Source organism: Piliocolobus tephrosceles, chromosome 4 (assembly GCF_002776525.5).
Source record: "Piliocolobus tephrosceles isolate RC106 chromosome 4, ASM277652v3, whole genome shotgun sequence".
NCBI lineage: Eukaryota > Metazoa > Chordata > Mammalia > Primates > Cercopithecidae > Piliocolobus > Piliocolobus tephrosceles.
This window is the reverse complement of record NC_045437.1, coordinates 84122038-84149170: the sequence shown is the minus strand read 5'-3', so window position 1 is coordinate 84149170 and position 27133 is coordinate 84122038. Positions and strand designations below refer to the sequence as shown.

Sequence of the window (27133 nt, the reverse complement as noted above, 5' to 3'; positions counted from 1 at the left end):
GAGACAATGTAATAAAACCTAATTATTTCTCCTGTCATATTCACTGAGGCCACCCTGATTCAAAACCACAGTCTGAACAATTAAGTCAACCCAGAGGTACAGGACCAACAGACCCAATATCAAAAGCTCTTTCACCTTGCTGTATGCCATTTCTTCAAATTTCAAAAGCTTCCTAGTCCAAGAGTAATAAATCTTCAAAGTCTAGCTCTTTCAAATGCCTATACATGAGAACAGATTATAAAATACCTTATTTCATCAGTGTCTGGTACTTTAGTGTAAGGTAGAATAGCTCGTACACGCCTTCTATCTTCTACTGGCTAGAAACCATAAAAAAAAAAAACGGATTTAAAAAGATAGTCTTTTTATCTTAAAGTCAAAAGAGGTATAGCCACATAAAGCCAATAAAAATTCACATTAGAAATTCCATGGAATCATTCAAATAAATTTTGACTTGGACTATAAATACGCAGTGCCTAGAAAGGCTTTTTTGTTGTTCTTGTTATGAAAATTATATTGTAAATATAAGCAATATGCTTTTATAAGGTAATATGAATGATTTCATTTTAAATATACTACATGAAACATGTAAGTTAACCTTTCATTGATGAGGCATTTCAGAATCTTGCAGCAAAGTCAGGGTTAGTACTATGAAATCAATAATTTGTTCTCATACATTCAGAAATATTTGTTAGGCTATCACCAAACAGTACTTTTTTTTAATCTGGTTACTTAAACACAAAATTACTGAAAAATATTTTCTTTTTTTTTTTCAAAGAAGTCCATTTTGTTCTGACATTATAACCCAAATTAAAATGTAATACAACAAATACTTCCTGAATTATAATAAACATAAGAAATTGAGCAATAGCTAAACCTACTATTGTACTGAAAAATAAAGTTTTGAAAAATATTTTATTCATTTTACTTGCCTCTGGTGGTGCAACTGGGTAAAGTAATTTTTCTCCTTTAAGTAAACAAGAAACATGACTGTAATAACCTATTAGGTCTGACAGTGAAGAAAAACGTCTTCCACCAATGTAGTAATCTCCACACATAGCAATAATCCTATTTGAACAGGAAAAAATACAGTATAAAAAAAACTTTACAGCCAATTTTAAAGACCAAGTTTCATAAAGAAATTATAAATCCATAATTTCCATACTCTTTTCCTTGTAACTATATCCTTATACTAAAATACTACTTATTAATATCTTCATCACAGCAAATTACTTGGGGCTGTTTCTCTTACATATATACATGCATTTGATGCGAAATACGTATCAGGCTTATAAACCTCAATTACAGAATTCCATCAAATATTTGAAAATTCACCCTCAGATACCTCTTCTCACTTTCCATATTTAAGGCTGAATTAACAATGTTAGTAAGTTTTCTCTGGCTTAAAGGACCTCACAGATCTCTTGAAATATTTACACAAAGTACAGGAATAATTTCACATACTACATGTGGTATCATGGTACTACTGAACCTTATTTTAAAATCTAAAAACCAAGGGCACAAAAACATTTTATCATTTAACACTATATGCATTAGATGATTTTTTTCAATTTCTTCTATAAAAATGAAATAGAATACAATATGGGTAAATATGTTTATATATACAGAATATTTGTACTTGAAAATTTATATGCCTGTTTCACTGAAGTGCATGTCTGCAGAGTTTTAGAACAGTGAAGCTAAAATAGAGGACACAAAATTTGAGTTTTAAACAGGGTTTCCTATACTTTTTGTTATTCTACAGTCTAAAAGTATACAATTCCTTTATTTTAGACCTGCTGCTCAAAGTTTATTTGTAATTCTTTATACTTTAAAAGCTATAAATATATTTGAGGATCAGCACAGTAATGCCCAAATACACTGTTTTTAAACAAAAAATGTAAACATTCAAAAGAATCTCTCTAAATCACTGATTAAATCATTTGACTGAAAACAAGCTTCCTTCTCTATTATTTGTTACTGAGTGATTCACCTTTATTATACAGGTATATTTTTGAATATTATATCAAAATAGCTACACCATTTGGCTTCACAATAGGAATAAAGACTTACCTAAAATGGTTGACAACATTCATCTGGCTAAGAAATGAAAGCACAAAGGACCCTGGCCTGCGATCACTCTCTCTTATAAGGTAACTGCCAGATTTCCCTGCCTGCCTGAGGCGTTCTTCTGCTATCGTTCTGTCAAGTTTTCCGTGATACCACCTAGGGGAAAAACAGAGAAGATATTACAATATAATAGCAAGTGTAAAATTTCTAGTGATACTTGAAAAACATACTACTAGAGGTTTTAAATGCCTACATGTAACTTAAACATTTACATTTTACTCTGAACCAGTTATTCCAATTTTAACTCAATTCAACCTCAGTCTCTCAAAAAATACTCATTTACTTGGTCTTTAATTTGTTCTAAAAGCTCCGTCCTAGTCATCTCATATATAAATCTCTTCCATTTCTACCCATCTCCCTACTTCCAGGATTGCCTGCTATTCAAAATATAAATACTACTGCAACCAAATCCTTACTTAGAAAAATAAGATAAACAAATGGAAATGATTAATTTACTACCTCGATCTTATACTGAGGAACCATGACTTCACAAGGCACATGGAACCTATGAGAATATAAAATGTTTTATTCCATTTTAGTGTTTGTGCCCTGAGACAGGAAAACAGAATTACACTGTCTAAAGGATGCTATTTTAATTTCCTGTTTGAACATGAAGCTGATTAATCCCTTTGGCTCTAAGATAATCTACTCCATGACTATACATTTTACATTTGCACTCAACTTTCCAAATTTATTTAACAAACATTTGGGGGAATAAATAGCACCTTTGTCCCTTCACCCTTCTTGCTCTCAGTTTAACTGTATTCTACCTACATATTATCAAATGATCTACTTGAGAAACTGGCTATAACTCTAGCATCATCCATGATACCAAGTATGCCTATAAAAGCCTCATGGACTGATATAAACAGAAACATGCTTAGAAATATACCAGAAGTATCATACAGGCATGGTAACAAATCTCCAAACTAACTGTTATAAAATATTTTTACATTTTTCATAGTTTAGTCAAACTCATCCTTAGATACTTACAGCCTAATTTGAAACATTCAGAGAAAAACAACAAACGTTCATATTACATTGATATATTCAATTATGTAACATATTATAGTACTTCAGCTTTAACACTCAAAGTTTATTTGTAATCTTACATTTGTAATAATGTAGTATGTATTTTATATAATATATAATAAGCCAATGATAAAAACATTATGCTACTATGACTATTTTTGTAAGCTTGTTGTAATAAAAGCTCATTATTTTTGACACCTTAATTTTTAAAAATAAAACAAAAACACAGAAACTTAAAACTTATGAAAAGAATCACTTTTAGTTTTCTTCTAAAATCAACCTATTTTAAATAGAGCCCTATGCATAAGGCTGAAAATAACAAACTTATTTAGAGTTCCATTATAACTTAACAAACAAAATATAATTGTAAACTGTTAGTATTAGAGGAAGAAGGGAAAGAACAATCAATATTGCATTCCTCTAAAATCCTAATCTTAGTTCAGCCATCATCTTTGAGACAAATGACAAGTAATTTTAACTCTCAAGAGCTCAGGGATTTTTTTATTCTAAAATGGAAAGTTTACACCAGAGATCATAAAGGTCCCCTGAGGAACTATAATTTAACAACATAAGAGAATAAAATTTTGAAATTTCAGGCTGTAAGTTTAGCTATGAAAATATAATGGATATCCTTAGGTTATCCTTAGAATATGAAACTAGTGCTTTCCTCATTACTTAAAGCAGTAGAACTATCCCAGAGAGCAGATTTATATACCCAACAAAGATAAAATTAAGGACAATTTTAAGCAAATCTCTATTTTTGTGTACTTGTTATTTGTTAAATTTCTGTTATGTCTTAGGCAGTGTCAAGATGAAAAAGGTTTTATTTAAGCTCAATCTTTTGAACTTACCATGAAATGATACACAGAGATACAGGAGGCATTACACAATTACTACTTTACAATAAATATCTGACTTACAATTTTAAGTGATATATACGTTTATTTGTGGTTTTTAGTTGTTTTTGTTTTGTTTTAAGATGGGGTTCTCACTTTGTCACCCAGGCTGGAATGCACTGGTACAATCTCAGCTCACTGCAACCCCCACCTCCCGGGCTCAACCCATCTTCTCACCACAGCCTCCCAAGTAGCTGAGACTGCAGACACATGCTACCATGCCCAGCTTTTTTTTTTTTTTTTTTTTTTGGAGAGACAGTGTTTTGCCTGTCACCCAGGTTGGTCTCAAATTCCTGGACTCAAGCAATCTGCTCACCTCAGCCTTCCAAAGTGCTGGGATTACAGATGTGAGCCACCACACCAAGCTGATTTTTTACATCTATGTACTTTCAGTAAGATCTGAGCATTAAAGTGGATAAGTCAGTTCAGGAGAAAGACATTAATCTAAATAAGTAACTATTTCCTACATGTTAGCAATTTCCTTTCATGTCAAAAGGTCATAAGCTTCCAACACGTAAAGCAAAACATGTCAATTCTTGATTATGACTATAAACTGCAATTAAATTATCCAGCCATCAGCTTGTAAACATTTATGTAGTTGATTTGATCCTTAAATGTTTTATAAATAAATCACAATAAATCCAAAGTTATAAGATTTGATTCAGACATCTTACAGATTTATAGAACCTAAGTAAAATACTATATAACCTTTAAACACCAGTCCTTGGGTTTACTCAAAAACAGTATTTCTCAACCTTTTTTTAACCCACAATATTTTTCATAAATATAAAAATTTTACCCTGAGAGATTCAGAGTACCTAAGGTGGCTGCCCTGCACAGAGATTCATATATTCTAATTAGCCCCAATAGCCAAGAAAATGCTATCTACCTTAACTTTCTGAAGTCTGTAATTCTTTTTATTCTAGGTGTAAAATATATGGGATATGCCTTTACAAAATATACTCTCAATAACAAAGATATAACTTTTCCCAAGAGTGAACACTTGGAGAGTGGTTGTCTAAAATACTCAATTTTTTAAAATGCTACACTTTCTGCCTCTACAAATAGTCACAGCAATAGAATTACAAAGAAATAAAAGAAAACATTTAATCAACCCCCCTATTACTCTTAAGTCTTCACAGTCAAAGCCTTATTATATCTCTTTAAGAGCAGATTTGCTGGTGACTGTTTTCAAGTAAATTAAAAAAATAATTCAATTGGAATCTAGAATACCTTAAAGAAACATAAGTATAAAAGTCATACTGGTGGTATGAGAATACTCTAACATGAGATTACCAAATAATAGCTCATCACCTAAGTTAAAATTTATAAATCTGCTCACATTTGTGGCAATTATAGCACAGAGTATACCTGGCACATAGCAATAATAAGTTTTAAAGGTATTTGTCCAAAGAAGGAAGAAGTGTTGACTCATAAAACAACATTGAAAAATACTTTATAAGTCATCTAGTTGAACCACCTTGCCAATGTAAAAAACAAAACAAAACAAAAACCTCTTTTTTAACATCAACATAGGAAGTTCTCCTTTTTTCATTTTGGAAACAGCGTCTCGCTCTGTTACCCAGGTTGGGGTGCAGTGCCATGCTCTCGTGGCTCACTGCAACCTCTGCCTCCTGGGTTCAAGTGATTCTCCTGTCTCTGCCTCCCAAGTAGCTGGGATTACAGATGCGTGCCACCACATCCGGCTAATTTTTGTATTTTTAGTAGAGACTTGTAAATTAGGGAAATTAATTTCTATCTCAACCTCAGAATAAAATTAATGACTTGTCCTAAATTGCTTTAAAGAAAAATACAAAAATGAAAACTACTACGTAGGCTTTATAGTAGAACGGTTAAGACTCTAGAGTCACTGTCTTTGAATCCCACCTCTGCCACTGAGCTGCGCAAATGTAGGCAGATTACTTTATCTCCGAGCCTCAGTTTCCTCATCTATAAAAGGAATAGTGTCTACCTCACAGAACATTGGCTTTTTATTATTAAATGAGCTAACACATATAAAGTTGCTTAGAAGAATACCTAATGGATACCAAGAACCCAGTAAATACTAGCTTAATTATTATCAAACCAATATCACAGGGGAATAGAGGATACTCAAACACTATGGGACTGATGAATAAACTTCTTCAAAAAAACTAACACATTTTATGACTGTTGCATAATAGGTGATCAATCTGTGAATCATCTTAGTCTCAATTACCTATTTTCCAGTCTTGTTTACTTTCCATGTAATTTGGGGAAGAGAACAGAAGAAATCAATCTTTTTTTCTACTGAGGCATTAATTTTAGGAGGAAATTTTCTCAAAACTCTTTTTGAACATTATAAAGCATTCAAACTAATTGGGGCTGCAGGTGCCATACTATTAATAAACAAGAAATTCTATTTCACCTGGCAACTCTAGAAGGAAACCCTCAAAGAGCCCCCATCCTTTTCCCAATGTGTGTATATTTTGGGTGTTGGGGGGCAGTATAAAGGATAGTATGTACTTGAGATACTATGACTTAAAACTGCTTAATGCAACACGTTAATAACAAAGCATTTATGTCCTCCTATTTTAAAAGTAAATTTCCCTCTCTCATCTTCTTTGCCTAAGGAAGCTGGGGAAAAGGAACAGCAGGAGGAAATTCAAGAAGTACATACATGTCTTCCCAGCTAGCTTTGTAAATTTTTGTTGAGAAATCTTACAGGTAGATATGGAGTTTCTTAATTTCGTTTTTTTAGAAATACAAATCAATTTATAGACAATATCATACATCTAAGATAAAACTGCATGTGAAATAAGTGAACAATTTAAAAAAAAACGCACAGAAATCACTCTATTTTAAATTTGGAATCACATGAACGTTTTTTATAAATGTGTACTGTGGCCAGGCACAGCGGCTCACGCCTTTATAGACCAGCACTTTGGGAGGCTGCGGAGGGGACTGCTTGAACCCAGGAGTTCATGACCAACCTGGGCAATATGGCAAAACCCCACCTCTACAAAAAATACAAAAATTAGCCAAGCATGGTGGCACATGCCTATGATCCCAGCTACTAGAGAGCCTGAGATGGGAGGACAGCTTGAGCCTGAGAAGTCAAGGCTGCAGTGAGACGAGATCATGCCACTGCACTCCAGACTGGGCGACAGAGAGAGACCCTGACTCGGGGTGGGGGCTGCTGCATATTGCTGGAACACATTTGAGGGGCCCTAGTGGGGCCTTTGTGTTTTATAATCTGTCTCACTTGATCAGAGAAAAATATGTAAATTTGTGCAATGAGAAAATATCTTAGTGTGAATGCAGACCGGCATTTCATTGAAACTATACAATTATTTACAACTCACTTGACAATCCCAAATGAAAACTGTCTACTACACAAACAGAAAACCATTAAACCAGTGCTAACATCAGTAGACTTCCTTTTATAGAAAGAAAACTAAATTGAAGTTACCAGCAGATCGCTTTTACTGTCCACTTCTTTTTCCTTTTGGTTATATTACCGGCAGGCACCAAAGTAGTTACAGAGAAACATACATGCAGAAATCCAATTGCCAAGAAATCTTTTGCATCTGAATCACTTGGGACTCTGTGTGCCTGATCATACTACAAACTTCTGGAGTTATTCTACAAGTCTCAAAATGTTAATCAGACTTTCTTACACATGCTTGTGTCTTCTAAAACTAAATTGGTGATTTCAAGTTGGTATGCATTTGCTAAAACACAAAAATCTTCTAAAGCTCCCATATTTATTTGTAACTAATACATTCTTACAGTCTGTGATATGGTTTGGCTGTGTCTCCACCCAAATCTCATCTCACATGTTGTGGGTGGGACCTGGTGGGAAGTAACTGAATTATGGGGGCAGTTACCCCCATGCTGCTGTTATTGTGATAGTGAGTGAGTCCTCATGAGATCTAATGGTTTTATAAGGGGCATTTCCCCCTTTTGCTCAGTACTTCTCCTTGATGACACTTTGTGAAGAAGGACATGTTTGCTTCCCCTTCCACCGTGATTGTAAGTTCCCTGAGGCCTCCCCAGCCCTGCGGAACTATGAGTCAATTAAGCGTCTTTCCTTTATAAATGACCCCAACTCGGGTTTGTCTTTGTTAGCATCATGAGAATGGACTAATACAGTCTGCTAAAGGTTTAAAAAAAAAAAAGCAACTGATTTCTTAAAGTGAAAAGGAAAGTAAAGAAAATTTATCTCATACTAAGTGACTTTACTTGGCATTTTTTCAAATCACTATGATAGAGACTAAAATTGGGTCACTGGTAAATTCACTTGAACAACCACTAGGCTAAGCAAAACAGGTGTAGTACCCCTTAGACCAGCTATGCATCACTTAAACTTAGGGAAGGGGAGAAGAGAGCATGTTTATCTTAGCTATTCTTGGGTATATTTGCATATATCCAGATAGCTAGAGTGTGATGTATGTGTGTGTGTGCACATGTGTGCATGTGTGTATGTATTTATCTCAGATCAAGTTAGTTCAAAATAAGGGCAGAAATGCTGTTTCCTTTTTCAATAGGTAATGTATTTAGAGAATCCAAGAGGTTTTAGTTTTGAGAGAGCATTTCTAAAGAAACAGCACTATCATATACATTCTGTCCACCCAAAATTAACTAAAGACTAACATACAAAAGGTGAGAATACAAAAGTTTACACTGAAATGCACTCAACCATGATTGTGAAGTTTTTACTACCTTTAACTCCCATCACCCTAGTAAACAGATAATGAAGAGAAGAAAAAAACCACACCTCTCCAAGAAATGTTATGCACTAATCAAATGTTGCGAGGGAGGAGGAAAAGGGAGGGAAGGCTAGCACAATACCTACTAGCAGGAGGCCAGTATCAGTTAATACAGCACATTTTCAATCTCTTTTATCTGTGTACTTTAAATTCTCAAAATGGTATCAATTCTTATAGCTGGGATTTTCTTAGAACTTCAACAATTACAATATCCTACCATTCAGCACATGAAGACAAGAAATCACTACATCTGGAGGTTAAAAGTAAACTTTAGTCTAACATTGTCTCTTATTTAGTTCATCTCCAACAGACTATCTGCCAAGCAGTGTGCTACATGGTAGACGATAACAGTAAATACCACAGAACACCATGACATGAAAGTTTAGGATCCAGTGGAGAAGACATTCAAATTAAGCAACTGTAATCTGGTAAAGTAAGTAAGAGGATACACAGGGATACAAAAAAATACCTGTCTCAGTCTTAGAATTTTAGCATACATTTCCTGAAAGAACTGATGGCTAAACTGAAACCTAAAAGATGAATGGCAACTGATTCGGAAAAAGGGAGGGACTGAGAAGGAAAGTGAGAAAAACATAACAGGCAATGGGAGAAAGCACAGGCAAAGAAAAAAAACGACTTATCAAAAGATATATAGCCGAGGGTGGAGCAAGATGGCCGAATAGGAGCAGCTTCAGTCTCCATCTCCCAGCGCGAGCGACACAGAAGACCGGCGATTTCTGCATTTTCAACTGAGGTACTGGGGTCATCTCACTCGGGAGTGCCGGACAATCGGTGCTGGTCAGCTGCTGCAGCCCGACCAGCGAGAGCTGAAGCAGGGCGAGGCATCGCCTCACCTGGGAAGCGCGAGGGGGAAGGGAGTCCCTTTTCCTAGCCAGGGGAACTGAGACACACAACACCTGGAAAATCGGGTAACTCCCACCCCAATACTGCGCTGTAACACCAGCACACCGGAGATTGTATCCCACACCTGGCCGGGAGGGTCCCACGCCCACGGAGCCTCTCTACTTGCTAACACAGCAGTCTGCGGCAATCTAACCGCAAGGCAGCAGCGAGGCTGGGGGAGGGGCGCCCGCCATCGCTGAGGCTTAAGTAGGTAACTAAAGCCGCTGGGAAGCTGGAACTGGGTGGAGCTCACAGCAGCTCAAGGAAACCTGCCTGTCTCTGTAGACTGCGCCTCTGGGGACAGGGCTCAGCTAAAGGAGTAGAAGCCTGTGAAACGCGAACGACTCTGTCTGACAGCTTTGAAGAGAGCAGTGGATCTCCCAACACGGAGGTTGAGATCTGAGAAGGGGCAGTCTGCCTGCTCAAGTGGGTCACTGACCCCTGAGTAGCCTAACTGGGAGACATCCCCCACTAGGGGCAGTCTGACACCCCACACCTCACAGGGTGGAGTACACCCCTGAGAGGAAGCTTCCAAAGCAAGAATCAGACAGGTGCACTCGCTGTTCAGCAATATTCTATCTTCTGCAACCTCTGCTGCTGATACCCAGGCAAACAGGGTCTGGAGTGGACCTCAAGCAATCTCCAACAGACCTATAGCTGAGGGTCCTGACAGTCAGAAGGAAACCTATCAAACAGGAAGGACACCTAAATCAAAACCCCATCAGTACGTCACCATCATCAAAGACCAGTGACAGATAAAACCACAAAGATGGGGAAAAAGCAGGGCAGAAAAGCTGGAAATTCAAAAAATAAGAGTGCATCTCCTCCTGCAAAGGAGTACAGCCCATCGCCAGCAACGGATCAAAGCTGGTCAGAGAATGATTTTGATGAGATGAGAGAAGAAGGCTTCAGTCCATCAAACCTCTCAGAGCTAAAGGAGGAATTACGTACCCAGCGCAAAGAAACTAAAAATCTTGAAAAAAAAGTGGAAGAATTGACAGCTAGACTAATTAATGCAGAGAAGGTCATAAACGAAATGACAGAGATGAAAACCATGTCACGAGAAATACGTGACAAATGCACAAGCTTCAGTAACCGACTCGATCAACTGGAAGAAAGAGTATCAGCGATTGAGGATCAAATGAATGAAATGAAGCGAGAAGAGAAACCAAAAGAAAAAAGAAGAAAAAGAAATGAACAAAGCCTGCAAGAAGTATGGGATTATGTCAAAAGACCAAATCTACGTCTGATTGGGGTGCCTGAAAGTGAGGGGGAAAATGGAACCAAATTGGAAAACACTCTATAGGATATCATCCAGGAGAACTTCCCCAACCTAGCAGGCCAGGCCAACATTCAAATTCAGGAAATACAGAGAACGCCACAAAGATACTCCTCCAGAAGAGCAACTCCAAGACACATAATTGCCAGATTCACCAAAGTTGAAATGAAGGAAAAAATCTTAAGGGCAGCCAGAGAGAAAGGTCGGGTTACCCACAAAGGGAAGCCCATCAGACTGACAGCAGATCTCTCGGCAGAAACTCTACAAGCCAGAAGAGAGTGGGGGCCAATATTCAACGTTCTTAAAGAAAAGAATTTTAAACCCAGAATTTCATATCCAGCCAAACTAAGTTTCATAAGTGAAGGAGAAATAAAATTCTTTACAGATAAGCAAATGCTTAGAGATTTTGTCACCACCAGGCCTGCCTTACAAGAGACCCTGAAGGAAGCCCTAAACATGGAAAGGAACAACCGGTACCAGCCATTGCAAAAACATGCCAAAATGTAAAGACCATCGAGCCTAGGAAGAAACTGCATCAACTAATGAGCAAAATAACCAGGTAATATCATAATGGCAGGATCAAGATCACACATAACAATATTAACCTTAAATGTAAATAGACTAAATGCTCCAATTAAAAGACACAGACTGGCAAACTGGATAAAGAGTCAAGACCCATCAGTCTGCTGTCTTCAGGAGACCCATCTCACATGCAGAGACATACATAGGCTCAAAATAAAAGGATGGAGGAAGATCTACCAAGCAAATGGAGAACAAAAAAAAGCAGGGGTTGCAATCCTAGTCTCTGATAAAACAGACTTTAAACCATCAAAGATCAAAAGAGACAAAGAAGGCCATTACATAATGGTAAAGGGATCAATCCAACAGGAAGAGCTAACTATCCTAAATATATATGCACCCAATACAGGAGCACCCAGATTCATAAAGCAAGTCCTTAGAGACTTACAAAGAGACTTAGACTCCCATACAATAATAATGGGAGACTTCAACACTCCACTGTCAACATTAGACAGATCAACGAGACAGAAAGTTAACAAGGATATCCAGGAATTGAACTCATCTCTGCACCAAGCGGACCTAATAGACATCTATAGAACTCTCCACCCCAAGTCAACAGAATATACATTCTTCTCAGCACCACATCACACTTATTCCAAAATTGACCACATAATTGGAAGTAAAGCACTCCTCAGCAAATGTAAAAAAACAGAAATTATAACAAACTGTCTCTCTGACCACAGTGCAATCAAACTAGAACTCAGGACTAAGAAACTCAATCAAAACCGCTCAACTACATGGAAACTGAACAACCTGCTCCTGAATGACTACTGGGTACATAACGAAATGAAAGCAGAAATAAAGATGTTCTTTGAATCCAATGAGAACAAAGATACAACATACCAGAATCTCTGGGACACATTTAAAGCAGTGTGTAGAGGGAAATTTATAGCACTAAGTGCCCACAAGAGAAAGCAGGAAAGATCTAAAATTGACACTCTAACATCACAATTAAAAGAGCTAGAGAGGCAAGAGCAAACACATTCAAAAGCTAGCAGAAGGCAAGAAATAACTAAGATCAGAGCAGAACTGAAGGAGATAGAGACACAAAAAACCCTCCAAAACATCAATGAATCCAGGAGTTGGTTTTTTGAAAAGATCAACAAAATTGACAGACCGCTAGCAAGGTTAATAAAGAAGAAAAGAGAGAGGAATCAAATAGACGCAATAAAAAATGATAAAGGGGATATCACCACCGACCCCACAGAAATACAAACTACCATCAGAGAATACTATAAACACCTCTACGCAAATCAACTAGAAAATCTAGAAGAAATGGATAATTTCCTGGACGCGTACACTCTTCCAAGACTAAACCAGGAAGAAGTTGAATCCCTGAATAGACCAATAGCAGCCTCTGAAATTGAGGCAACAATTAATAGCCTGCCCACCAAAAAAAGCCCAGGACCAGATGGATTCACAGCTGAATTCTACCAGATGTACAAGGAGGAGCTGGTACCATTCCTTCTGAAACTATTCCAATCAATAGAAAACGAGGGAATCCTCCCTAACTCATTTTATGAGGCCAGCATCATCCTGATACCAAAGCCTGGCAGAGACACAACAAAAAAAGAGAATTTTAGACCAATCTCCCTGATGAACATCGATGCAAAAATCCTCAATAAAATACTGGCAAACCGGATTCAGCAGCACATCAAAAAGCTTATCCACCATGATCAAGTGGGCTTCATCCCTGGGATGCAAGGCTGGTTCAACATTTGCAAATCAATCAAGGTAATCCAGCATATCAACAGAACCAAAGACAAGAACCACATGATTATCTCAATAGATGCAGAAAAGGCTTTTGACAAAATTCAACAGCCCTTCATGCTAAAAACGCTCAACAAATTCGGTATTGATGGAACGTACCTCAAAATAATAAGAGCTATTTATGACAAACCCACAGCTAATATCATACTGAATGGGCAAAAACTGGAAAAGTTCCCTTTGAAAACTGGCACAAGACAGGGATGCCCTCTCTCACCACTCCTATTCAACATAGTGTTGGAAGTTCTGGCTAGGGCAATCAGGCAAGAGAAAGAAATCAAGGGTATTCAGTTAGGAAAAGAGGAAGTCAAATTGTCCCTGTTTGCAGATGACATGATTGTGTATTTAGAAAACCCCATCGTCTCAGCCCAAAATCTTCTTAAGCTGATAAGCAACTTCAGCAAAGTCTCAGGATACAAAATTAATGTGCAAAAATCACAAGCATTCTTATACACCAGTAACAGACAAGCAGAGAGCCAAATCAGGAATGAACTTCCATTCACAATTGCTTCAAAGAGAATAAAATACCTAGGAATCCAACTTACAAGGGATGTAAAGGACCTCTTCAAGGAGAACTACAAACCATTGCTCAGTGAAATCAAAGAGGACACAAACAAATGGAAGAACATACCATGCTCATGGATAGGCAGAATCAATATTGTGAAAATGGCCATACTGCCCAAGGTAATTTATAGATTCAATGCCATCCCCATCAAGCTACCAATGAGTTTCTTCACCGAATTGGAAAAAACTGCTTTAAAGTTCATATGGAACCAAAAAAGAGCCCGTATTGCCAAGACAATCCTAAGTCAAAAGGACAAAGCCGGAGGCGTCACGCTACCTGACTTCAAACTATACTACAAGGCTACAGTAACCAAAACAGCATGGTACTGGTACCAAAACAGAGATATAGACCAATGGAACAGAACGGAGCCTTCAGAAATAATGCCACACATCTACAACCATCTGATCTTTGACAAACCTGAGAAAAACAAGAAATGGGGAAAGGATTCCCTATTTAATAAATGGTGCTGGGAAAATTGGCTAGCCATAAGTAGAAAGCTGAAACTGGATCCTTTCCTTACTCCTTATACGAAGATTAATTCAAGATGGATTAGAGACTTAAATGTTAGACCTAATACCATAAAAACCCTAGAAGAAAATCTAGGTAGCACCATTCAGGACATAGGCACAGGCAAGGACTTCATGTCTAAAACACCAAAAGCAACGGCAGCAAAAGCCAAAATTGACAAATGGGATCTCATTAAACTAAAGAGCTTCTGCACAGCAAAAGAAACTACCATCAGAGTGAACAGGCAACCTACAGAATGGGAGAAAATTTTTGCAATCTACTCATCTGACAAAGGGCTCATTTCCAGAATCTACAAAGAACTCAAGCAAATATACAAGAAAAAAACAAACAACCCCATCCAAAAGTGGGGAAAGGATATGAACAGACATTTCTCAAAAGAAGACATTCATACAGCCAATAGACACATGAAAAAATGCTCATCATCACTGGCCATCAGAGAAATGCAAATCAAAACCACAATGAGATACCATCTCACACCAGTTAGAATGGCAATCATTAAAAAATCAGGAAACAACAGGTGTTGGAGAGGATGTGGAGAAATAGGAACACTTTTACACTGTTGGTGGGATTGTAAACTAGTTCAACCATTATGGAAAACAGTATGGCGATTCCTCAAGGACCTAGAACTAGATGTACCATATGACCCAGCCATCCCACTACTGGGTATATACCCAAAGGATTATAAATTATGCTACTACAAAGACACATGCACACGTATGTTTATTGCGGCACTATTCACAATAGCAAAGACTTGGAATCAACCCAAATGTCCATCAGTGACAGACTGGATTAAGAAAATGTGGCACATATACACCATGGAATACTATGCAGCCATAAAAAAGGATGAGTTTGCGTCCTTTGTAGAGACATGGATGCAGCTGGAAACCATCATTCTTAGCAAATTATCACAAGAAGAGAAAACCAAACACCGCATGTTCTCACTCATAGGTGGGAACTGAACAATGAGCTCACTTGGACTCGGGAAGGGGAACATCACACACTGGGGCCTATCATGGGGAGGGGGGAGGGGGGAGGGATTGCATTGGGGAGTTATACCTGATATAAATGATGAATTGATGGGTGCTGACGAGTTGATGGGTGCAGCACACCAACATGGCACATGTATACATATGTAACCTGCACGTTATGCACATGTACCCTAGAACTTAAATTATAATAAAAAAGAAAAAAAAAAAAGATATATAGCCATAACAATACCCTAAACGTTCTTCATAATATACTTTACAAATCTAATTCCCACCAAGTAAAATGGAAATAATATAAGCTTATAAGTAGACATGTTACTTTACTTGCTGAATACAGACATATTACCTTACTTATGGAATTTCTTCCGGTTCCTCAAACTGAAATACGCCTCAGAGAACATTTTAAAAGTTCAAAATATTCTCAGACCTGTCCTTTCATCTGGTATCAGCAATAACCCTATGAGCACAAGGCAGGGGAATGGGTATTATCCACTCTATCCCTCAAAAGTTCTCCACAATATGCCCATTTTTCTCCTATACATACGCTTATATCCCAAAAATTATTCATTCAACAAAGATTTTTTTAAGCTCCTATTATGTGTTAGGTAATGTTTTAAGGCATTAGTTTTCTTCCTTTGTGCTTTCTCAAGGTGTTTCTCCTATGTAACTTTTTTTAAGAAATAAGAGTGAAATATTACACAATTTACTCAAAGGTCATCCTAAAACTAAGGCATTTTCTACATGCCTTTTCCTCAGAATTTTCCATTTCTGTATTTATTCACAGTCATGGACATATCAGTTATCAATCAGCTCAAATTATAACCTCTATGAGAGTGATCCCCAAATTTCCCTCTCTAAATCTAACTTCCTTCTTAAACGCCAGGCTTAAATTAACAAAGCCCTCCCAAGAATCTTCACCTTAAGGTGAATATATCAAAATCTTAAAAAATTAGCAAATATCTCTACAAACACACAGAAACACACACACACACACTCACACTTCTCTTCCTCTTTATTGTTAATGACACCAGCATCCTTCCTAGTGTCCAGACCTGAAATTTCAAAAGCAATTTTGATTCCTTCTTGTGGTGTTACTTTATTTATGTATGTGGTTGTGTTTATATATCTATATTTTAAAAAATGGATTTTCATCCACAGTTCCTGGTTTATAACTCCCATAGCCCTTTGTGTTAGTCTGTCTTTGCATTGCTATAATCGAATACATGAGACTGGGTAATTTATAAAGAAAAGTGGTTTATTTTGGCTCATGGTTCTGCAGGACTATAGAGGAAGCATGGTGCTGGAATCTGCTTTCAGTGAGGCCTCAAGTAGCTTTTACTCATGGCAGAAGGCAAAGGGAGAGCTAGCACATCACATGACCAGAGAGAGCAAGAGAAGGGGGGAGGAGCCAGGCTCCTTTAAACCAGTAGTCCCCAACCTCTGGCACCAGGCACTGACTGATTTAGTGGAAGACAATTATTCCACAGACGGGAGCTCAGGAGAGATGATTTCAGGATGAAACTGTTTCAGCTCAGATCATCAACCATCAGATTCTCATAAGGAACGCACAACCTATATCCCTCATATGAGGAATTCACAATAGGGTTCGCACTCCTGTGAAAATCTAATGCTGCTGCTGATCTAACTTCTGCTGATCAGAAGGTGGAGCTCAGGCAGTACTGCTCGCTTGCCTATGGCTCACACCTTCTGCTATGTGGCCCAGCTCCTAACAGGTCATAGACAGGTACCAGTCCATGGAGTAGGAGTTGAGGACTCCTGCTTTAAACAACCAGCTCTCGCCTGAACTCATTACCACAGGGGAGGGCAGCAAACCATTCATGGGGGATCCACCTGTATGATCCAAACACCCACCAGACCCCACTTCCAACAATGGAGGTCTCATTAAACATGAGATTTGGAGGGGACACACATTCAAACTATGTCACCCTCCTTATAGTCTTTTATTACAATGTTTGGTGTGTTAGTCCTCAGGAAACAATATATTTGACCTTCTCCTGCCCTCCTTTCACCTGCACCAAGGCAGGACTCTAATTTTCCTCCACTTTTCTGACTGTGGGTCATAATGCCCTCATTTCAGAGAGGGTCTTGTGGGGGGCCTTCCTATTGGGGAAAGTGCTGATGTCATGAAAATTCCATAAAAAACCAAAAGGACTGGCTTCACAGCTGAACATGTGAAGATGGGCAGGAAGGTGAACAAGAACTCATCCATTTGCTGGGAGAGTGGCATACCCTAACTCCATGGAAACAGAGGCTCCTACATTTGAGACCCTTACAGACCTTGCCCTATGGCATCCAGACCTTGCCATATGGCTGTTTACTTGTATCCTTTAACATACCCTTCATAATAAACCGGTAAATGTGTTTCCCTGAGTTCTGTGAGTAGCTCTAGCAAATTAATCAAACCCAAAGAGAGGATTGTGGAAACCCCAACTCGAAGCCATCTGGTAGAAGTTCTAGATAATCCAGACTTACAACCAGTAGGAAGGAGGGCCCAGTCCCCAAGACTGAGCCCTCAGCCATTGGGATCTGACACTATCTCCGGGTAGTACCAGAAACGAATTGGAGGCCAATCAGCTGGTGTTCACTGAAGAACTGATTGCTTATTTGGCAGGGAGAAATACCGTGCATATGGACACAGAAGTCTTCTGTGTTGATTGTTGTGGTGTAAGGGCAGAGGAAAAACAATTTGAGAGTTTTTCCTAAACACTTATCTTCCTAGTCATAAAACTACTGTCAACTTGTATACTGCACCTCCACTATCACTGAAATTATTCTCCAGTTTTCCATTCCTTCATTCATTACCACCCTCTCCATATCATACTGCTCCAACCCTTCCTACAACTAGGGAAAGATTAATCTCCCTAATAGGCTTTTTCTTCCTAAACCACAGGCTTAATAATTTCACTCTAATAGCTCCAAAGTGTACAAATGGCTATTCAATAACAAGTAAAGTACAAACTATTCACCGTGGCATTCAAAAGCCACCATGAAAGGCTCCAGCCTCCCTTTTAGCCAAATCAGACTATGTGTAACTCTACAAATACTACCTTGTTTCACCATGTCTTTTCACAATACAGTCATCATTTGATTTTTGCTTGTCAAAACACTATTCTATGTTGAGTTCCAGGGAAAAGTATACTTGCATAAAGCCATTTTTAATCCCCTTTAACTGAATACATTATCTCCCCCTGATATGGTTGCCCTATATCCCCACACAAATCTCATGTTGAACTGTTACTCCCAGTGTTGGGGGAGGGACCTGGTGGTAGGTGATTGAATTATGAAGGCAAATTTCCCCTTGCTGTTCTCGTGATAGTAAATTCCCATAAGAGCTGATGTTTTAAAAGTGTGTGGCACTTCCCCCCTTCGCTCGCTCTCTCTCCTGTCACCATGTGAAGATGTTGTTGCTTCCCCTTTGCCTTCTGCCAAGATTGTAAGTTTTCTGAGGCCTCTCCAGCCATGACTCCTGTACAGCCTACAGAACTGTGAGTCACTTAAACCTTTTCTTCACAAATTACCCAGACTCAGGTAGTTCTTTGTAGCAGTATGAGAAAAGGATCATACAGAAAACTGGTACCAGAAAAGTGTGGCACTGCTATAAAGATACCTCAAAATGTGGAAGCAACTTTGGAACTGGGTAAGAGGCATAGGATGGAACAATTTGGAGGGATCAGAAGAAGACAGGAAGATGTGGGAAAGTTTTGAACTTCCTAGAGACTTGCTCAATTGTAACCAAAATGCTGATAGTGATATGGACAGTGAAATCCAGGCTGATGTGGTCTCAGATGGAGACAAGGAACTTACTAAGAACCAGAGTAACAGTCACTCTTGCTATGATTTAGCAGAGACTGGCAGCATTGTGCCCCTGCCCTAAAGATGTGTTGAACTTTGAACTTGACAGAGATGATTTAGGGTATCTGGCAGAAGAAATTTCTAAGCAGCAAAGCATTCAAGATGTGATTTGTTTTTTTTCTAAAAGTATATGCTCATATGTATGAAGAAAGAGATGGTATGAAACTGGAACTTATGTTTAAAAGGGAAGTAGAACATAAAAGTTTGGAAATTTTACAGCCTCACCATGCTATAGAAAAGGCAAACCCATTTTCTGGGGAGATATTCAAGCCAGTGGCAGAAATTTACATAAATAACAAGGAGCCAAATGCTAATAGCCAAGACAATGGGGAAAATGTCTCCCAGGGCATGTCAGAGATCTTCATGGCTGCCCCTCCGGTACAGGCCTGGAGGTCTAAGAGGGAAAAATGGTTTCATGGGCCAGTCCCAGAGCCCCACTGCTAAGTACATCCTTGGGACTTGGTGCCCTGCATCCCAGGCACTCCAGCTCCAGCTGTGGCTGTGGCTAAAAGGGGCCAACGTACAACTTGGGGCATGGCTTCAGAGGGTATAAGCCACAAGCCTTGGTGGATTCCACATGGTGTTGGGTCTGTGGGTGCACAGAAGGCAAGAGCAGAGCCTCCACCTTGATTTTAGAAGATGGATGGAAATGCCTGGATGTCCAGGCAGGACTCCACTGCAGGGGCAGAGCCCTCATGGAGAACCTCCACTAGGGCAGTGCAGAGGGGAAATGTGGGATTGGAACCCTCACAGAGAGTCCCCACTAGAGCACTGCCTAATGGAGCTGTGGGAAAAGGGCCATCATCCTCCAGACCCCACAAAGGTAGATCCACTGACAGCTTGCACTGTGTGTCTGCAAAAGTCGCAGGCACTCAATGCCAGCCCATAAAAGCAGCTGTGGGGGTTGTATCCTGCAGAGCCATGGGGCAGAGCTGCCAAAGGCCTTAGGAGGCCACCCCTTGCATCAGTGTGCTCTGGATATGAGATGTAGAATCAAGGATTTGGGAGCTTTAAGGTTTCATGACTTCTCTGCTGGGTTTCAGACTTGCATGGGGCCTGTAGCCCATTTGTTTTGGCTATTTCTCCCATTTGCAACAAGAGCATTTACCCAATGCCTGTACTCTCATTGTACCTTGGAAGAAACTAACTTGTTTTTTATTTTACAGCCTCATAGGTGGAAGGGACTTGCCTTGTCTCAGATGAGACTTTGGACTTTTGAGTTAATGCTGGAATAAGTTAAGAGTTTGGGGGACTGTTGGGAAGGCATGATTGTGTCTTGACATGTGAGAACAATGAGATTTGGGAGAGGCGGGGGAGAATGATATGGTTTGGCTCTGTGTCCCCCACCTAAATCTCATGTTGAATTGTAATTCCTAATGTTGGGGAGGGGACCTGGTGGTAGGTGATTGGATCATGGGAACAAATTTCCACTAGCTGCTCTCGTAATAGTGAGTTCTCACAAGATCTGACGGTTCAAAAGTGCGTGGCACATTCCCCTTCACATGCTGTCTCTCCTGTCACCATGTGAAGATGTGCTTGCTTCCCCTCTGCCTTCTACCATGACTGTAAGATTCCTGAGGCCTCCCCAGCCATGTGTGAGTCAATTAAACATTGCTTCTTTATAAACTACCCAGTCTCAGGTAGTTATTTATAGCAGTGTGAAGACAAACTAATACACATTCCTTTAAAATCCTCTGCATTTAGACATAATCTTCCTCTATCCCATTGTACTTTTTTACATGTTCCCCTATACTGGCCATAAACTCCTCCTCTAACAGGCCAAATTTTGCTGATTTTTATATCCCCTATAGCATTCTTAGTATAGTGCTTTGCATACAGTAGGGAATCCACAAATGTTTGTGGGGGTTATAATAAAAGCTCAGGTAGAACTGTTCTCTGGATTTCAATATGATACACGAAAGCACCTTTCAAAATGCCAAGAACATATCAGCCCAGCAATGAATCTCAACCTAATGGTAGTACTATTACTCTAAATATCTTCTAGAAAACTGTTTCATTACAACTATCTATTATAAAGGGGGGATATTTGACAAAGCAAACCTCTAAAAGAGATGGGAAAAAATGAGCTTAAGATTATGAGAAAAACGGCTGGGCGTGGTGGCTCAAGCCTATAATTATAGAACTTTGGAAGACTGAGGTGGGCGGACTGCTTGAACTCAGGAGTTCAAGACCAGGCTGGGCAACATGGCAAAACCCTGTCTCTACAAAATGTACAAAAATTAGCTGAGTGTGGTGGTACACGCCTGTAATCACAGCTACTCAGGAGGCTGAGGCATGAGAATTACTTAAACCCAGGTGGCAGAGGTTGCAGTGAGATGAGATCGTGCCACTGCACTCTAGCCTAGGCAACAGAGCAAGATATTCTCTCAAAACAAAACAAACAAACAAAAAAGAGCATGAAAAAAACAGTCTTATTAGGGAAGAAGGTCATCTTTTCCTTAAAAACAGAAGAGACAAAAAGATAGGTGGAAACACAGTGTCTACAATCATGGAATGGCAAAAGAACAAATACACAGTTGCCTCACAGTAAAAAGTAGAGAAAATTATTTTAAGATGAAATATCTGGGATGGAAAAAGCTTTCAGATATCTAGTCTAATTCCTTAAGGTCACAAATAAGCAAAGTGATAAGTGAACTTGAAAATATGTAATTTTGATTCTCCCTATAAAGTAGTAATCAAGGCCATCTAATGAGGAAGAAGATAGGCCTTAAGCAGTGTGGTAAAATGCCAAAGCAGAACAGCTAGGGGGAAATATATTAAAAGTCTGGAAGGCATAAACAAAAGAAGTGCAATAAGAGCACCATGTAATAAAAGCACAGATGAAGTTGGCACAAATTCATGGTATCTGCTAGGCACAGTGGCTCACAACTGTAATCCCAGCACTTTGGGAGGTTAAGGCGAGCAGATCACATGAGGCCAGGAGTTCAAGAACAGCCTGGCCAACAAGGTGAAACCCCAACTCTACTAAAAATACAAAAATTAGCCAGGTGTAGTGGCACACGCCTGTAATCCCAGCTACTCGGGAGTCTGAGGCATGAGAACTGCTTGAATCTAGGAGATAGAGGTTGCAGTAAGCCGAGATTGTGCCACTGCACTCTGGCCTGGGCCACACAGCGAGACTCTGTCTCCAAAAAAAAAAGGGGGGGGGGTATCCAAGTAGCAATCAGGTGACTTTTCCCATAAACTCAGATTCTTGGCACTTTAGAGCAGTTTTAATTTCCGAAACTCTGTTTCTCATATGGAAGAAGAAATCAGTGAGTCCACAAGTTACCAGAAAACAGCTTTGTATCTATAATTATGAGAGGCTTTGACAGTTTATGTGCAGGAAGTTCTCCAAAACAGGAATGCTGAGGCACAGGATACTAATAACAGATACAGGAAGGACCATGCAACTTCCTTACTCCCACTCTCCATGTTCTCAATTCTCAAGTCTCTGTGGGACAGGTCTAGAAATTTCAGAGAAGAAAGATAGATAGTGGCAATCCTGACACATGAAATAAAATGCCATGAAAGTTGAGGGAAAGAGGTAGAAAATTTAAGGATGAGAAAAATGAAGAACCACCTTTGGTTTTGAAGTATTTTTGATTGTCCATTTAACTGTTTATCCACTGATAACCTGGGAATCTGAATAGGCTATCCATTACTGTCTTTTGAAAGGCTAATTATTTTTTCCACAGCTATTTTTCCCATTTCTTAAAATGCATTCTGAAACCAACTGGCCCTCAATATGATAACTATAGTAACCAGGCAAAGAAGGAATTATCTTCCAGGTACCATAGTCAGAACATCTTAGAGGGCACATCTATTACGGGCAACAAAAGCCAAGGCACAAGCTAATCATTGGTCATGCTTTAAATTTATACTCGTAATTTGTCTTTTCAAACAAACAGATCTGGTTTCAGAGCATTCTAGCACAAAAAAAGTTAAACATTAATAGTTCTGAAAATTATCCAAATATGTCAGTTTAAAATGTATTACTTGGTGTACAGATTTTAACTTAGTGTCCATAATTTTTTAAATTTTAATGAAATTACTGAAGAAACCACAGAAAAATTTTTATTGCAATTCCAAACGACTTTCAATAATTAAAAAAAATCAGCCTTTAATTTCAATTTTTTGAAATTAAACTTTTAACCTGCACTGTACTTTAAATCAGTATTTTTTTGAAGTAAAATAAACATAATTGTTATGAAGTATTTAATCTGCTTGATTACTAATATAAAAAATAATGGAAGCAGACTATTATTCGCAAGGTGCTACTCATTTAACAGCACATAAAATAATCTTGACAGCAGTTGTTCAACCCTCTCCCACATTAAACATTCTAATATGAGATTATTAAATAGTATTCTGTATTTACTCTAGGTTGAGAGGTTCTCTGAAAAACTCAAAAGATAGCACACTTTTTTAAAAACACAAGATTTTTTAAAAGGAAGCTGCTATGATTTGAATATGCCCCCAAATTTCCTGTGTTAGAAACTTAATCCCCAAATTCATACATTGATGGTATTTGGTGGTAGGGCCTTTGTGAAGTAATTAGGGTTAGGTAAGGTCATCAGGGTGGGGCAGGCTCCCATGATGGGATTGGTGATTTTTATAAGACAAGGAGAGACCTAAGCTGGCATCCTCCCACCCTCTCACCATATGACTCCCTGAACTATGTTATTATGTAGCTAGAAGGCCCTGGCTGGATGCCAACCCCCCTCCCCAGTCTTGGACTTCCCAGCATCCAAAATTGTAACAAATAGCTTTTTTAAAATAAATTACCAGTTCCAGGTATTCTGCTGCAGTAATAGAAAATGGACTAAGACTGAAGTTTTTGCCTGTTAGCCATTAATAGAGGCTGTGATGTAATTCTGTACTTCTTTATGAACACAGTGAATATGACAATCAGAATAATATATCCATTTTAATATAAAACTCTTTATACTTTACATAATTTGGAAACCACACTCTGCTTAGCTCCCAAATATAATGCCCTCAAAAAGGTGTAATACTCAAAATTTTTTTATTTAGGATCTCTGAAACAAACTTAAAGATGAGGGTGTCACTTGTATAATAATCTAGGTCACATATCTGTCATCCAGTATCACAATAAAGAGCATTTAACAATGTAAATAATTCCTAACTCTCCCATTAACCTTAAAGACAGAACTGCATTTCCACCAGCGACTGGATCTTTCAATCTAGATATCTCAACAACTAAAACTCAACACTTTTTTTTTTAATGACCATCATCATTCTTCCCTCAGCCCTTCTCTTTACCTCTCCTCTCTCTCTTGTTTCTCATCTTTACTTGCCATTAACATCAATTCAGATACCCAAGCTATGAGCTGAACCATCTATTGTTGGTTTAAGACCAAAATTAAATACAATTCAACCTGATGGAAACTTCTCATCAGTATCTCTGACCTATCTCTCTACCCTGTTTCCCTCATATCCAATCAGTCAAAAAGCCTTAACAATTCCACCTTCCTATACTCTCTTATTCCATCCTGTCATTTCCTTTCCAACCCATTATGTTCTCTATTCCTACAACAGATTTTTCAGTTTTACTGGTCTCCCATCTCCTTATACATCTATAGTATTATCGCCAGAAACAACTATGCCCAAAACACAAATCAAAACTGAAAAAGTCCCATTGCTTACAGAATTAAATCTAAACAACTGGTACAACATTCAGTAATCTTTATGACTTGGCCAGTCTCTACTGGACTACCTGTCATTTCTTAAACAAACCAAACATGCACTTTATTTCTTGTTTTTGTTTTTTGTTGTTTGTTTTTTGAGACAGAGTTTCACTCTTGTTGGCCAGGCTGGAGTGCAACAGCATGATCTCAACTCACTGTAACTTTCACCTCCCGGGTTCAAGCGATTCTCCTGCCTGCCTCAGCCTCCCGAATAGCTGGGATTACAGGCATGTGCCATCATGCCTCGCTAATTGTTTGTATTTTCAGTAGAGACAGGGTTTCTCCATGTTGGTCAGGGTAGTCTCAGACTCCTGACCTCAGATGATCCACCCACCTCAGCCTCCCAAAGTGCTGGGATTGCAGGCATGAGCTACCATGCCTGGTCCAAACATGCATTTTCAGACCTCTACCCCTTTGATCATACTAATCCTTTCATTTGCAATGTCCTTATTGCCATCCCCTTGTCTATAGAAATCTGTCTCATTCTTCAGTGTCTAGCTTAAGTGTCATCTCCTTGATCCCTTGGTCATAATCTACCATGATGTCAGCTGATTTCTCACACTTTTTTTTGGCATTTTATCTTGTCTGTAATATAATCAATCATTTTCATATTTGCTTTCTCCATTACAGTAAAAAGTACTTGTGGATACTGGGGACATCTAAGTCATCTTCACAATTCTCTAGTCTAGCACATGGCACAGTGTCTTGAACCCAGTAGGCTCTGGCAGGTGGGAGATGAGGAAAACAAATCTGTCAAAAAGTTCCGCCTACGCAGAAATTCAAAAGTCATAATCCCTTACTGAAATCCACATATCTAGCCAAACTGGAGAATGACTTTCACTCTCCCATTCAAGCTATTTCTCACCTCTCCTTCCTCTTTTTCCTGGTAAAGCCCTGACTCCAAACTATTTGCCTTGTCCTCCCATCCTGTGGTAGTTATCTATCACTCTTCCCTTCAAGGAATACCTATATCTCCAGGGATAGTCAAAATTCAACCACCTCAAAGATATTAGCTAAAGGCCACCTGTGCCCAAAGTGATATTTTAAACCTAAAATCACCTAGTATAAAATGCCATTTGATCACATCAAAAACTGAGATAGAAATGTGAGTTCCCTCACTTAAACACCCTAACCTCCCCTTGCACTGAACTCCCATAATATCTGCAGTCTATACAACTTGTTGACACTCAAAGATGATTTGTAAGATGCCTGTTCAACACCCATCCCATTCAGGGAAAACACTCAGTCTCTCTGTGGGAACTCTTTCTCCCTCAATTCCAACAGGGAAAGTATAATTTTCCTTCAATAATCTGGCCTACTCAAAGTTGATCATTCCATGATAAGCACCTGAACCAAGTATTCAAGTATTTTTTCCACACTCATACTGGCAAATCTATTTTTTTCTCTGAAAGCAAAAGATTTAGGATGCAAGATCAAAGAAGGAGTTCTTGCTTATTTATTTGTTTGCTACATTTTCTAATATTCTGAAGAGCCTGTGTATAATAAGAAAGAATGAAGCTGAGAGGGCCAAAGAGATGAAGAGATGGAAATGAAGATTAATGGTAGCATTCACATCCCTGGTTCCAGATATCCCTGAGATTCCAGTTGCAAACTGTCTTTCCCTTAGTTTAGTTGTTCATCTCATCCTTTGATAACCTCTAGCCCAGAAAGAGGAGACCCAGCAAAAAGGTCTCTAGCCCCCTTCACATGTTTAAAACATTGCTGGCCCCTAAAGAACTTCCGTTTTTGTAGGTTATAACTGTCAATATTTACTGTATTAGAAAACAGAACTGAAAAAATTTTTAAAGTTTAAAAATTAATTTACAAACAACACATAATGGAGTAAATGTTAATACAGATAACATATTCTTCACGTAAAATATATTCTCCAAAAAAATTTTATGAGAAGAGCAGCACCAATTTACATTTTTGTACAAATGTTTAGTATCTAACTTAATAGAAAACAGATTTTCTTATCTGTTTCTGCATTCAATATGTTGCTCTATATTGCTTTGGTTCATAGCATATGAGGACTATTACTTAATAAAGTTATATATAAGTTAGATGAAATGTAGACTCTGACCACATCTAAAACATCTGTATTCTATTCCATTAAAATCTACTGGCCTATCATTT

The 27133-nt window shown here is 38.5% G+C and overlaps 1 protein-coding gene across 2 annotated transcripts in view; it reads right to left on the bottom strand.

Moving 5' to 3' along the window:
* RASA1 (RAS p21 protein activator 1) overlaps nt 1-27133 on the bottom strand; it is a 127618-nt gene that overhangs the window by 56758 nt on the left and 43727 nt on the right. For both annotated transcript variants that reach the window (XM_023215008.2, XM_023215007.3), the window contains exons 2-4: nt 2071-2223; nt 930-1065; nt 247-317 (exon numbers count right to left, since the gene is read on the bottom strand). In XM_023215008.2, the coding sequence (XP_023070776.2) occupies nt 247-317; nt 930-1065; nt 2071-2223 (360 nt within the window). The remainder of the gene's footprint in view (nt 1-246; nt 318-929; nt 1066-2070; nt 2224-27133) is intronic.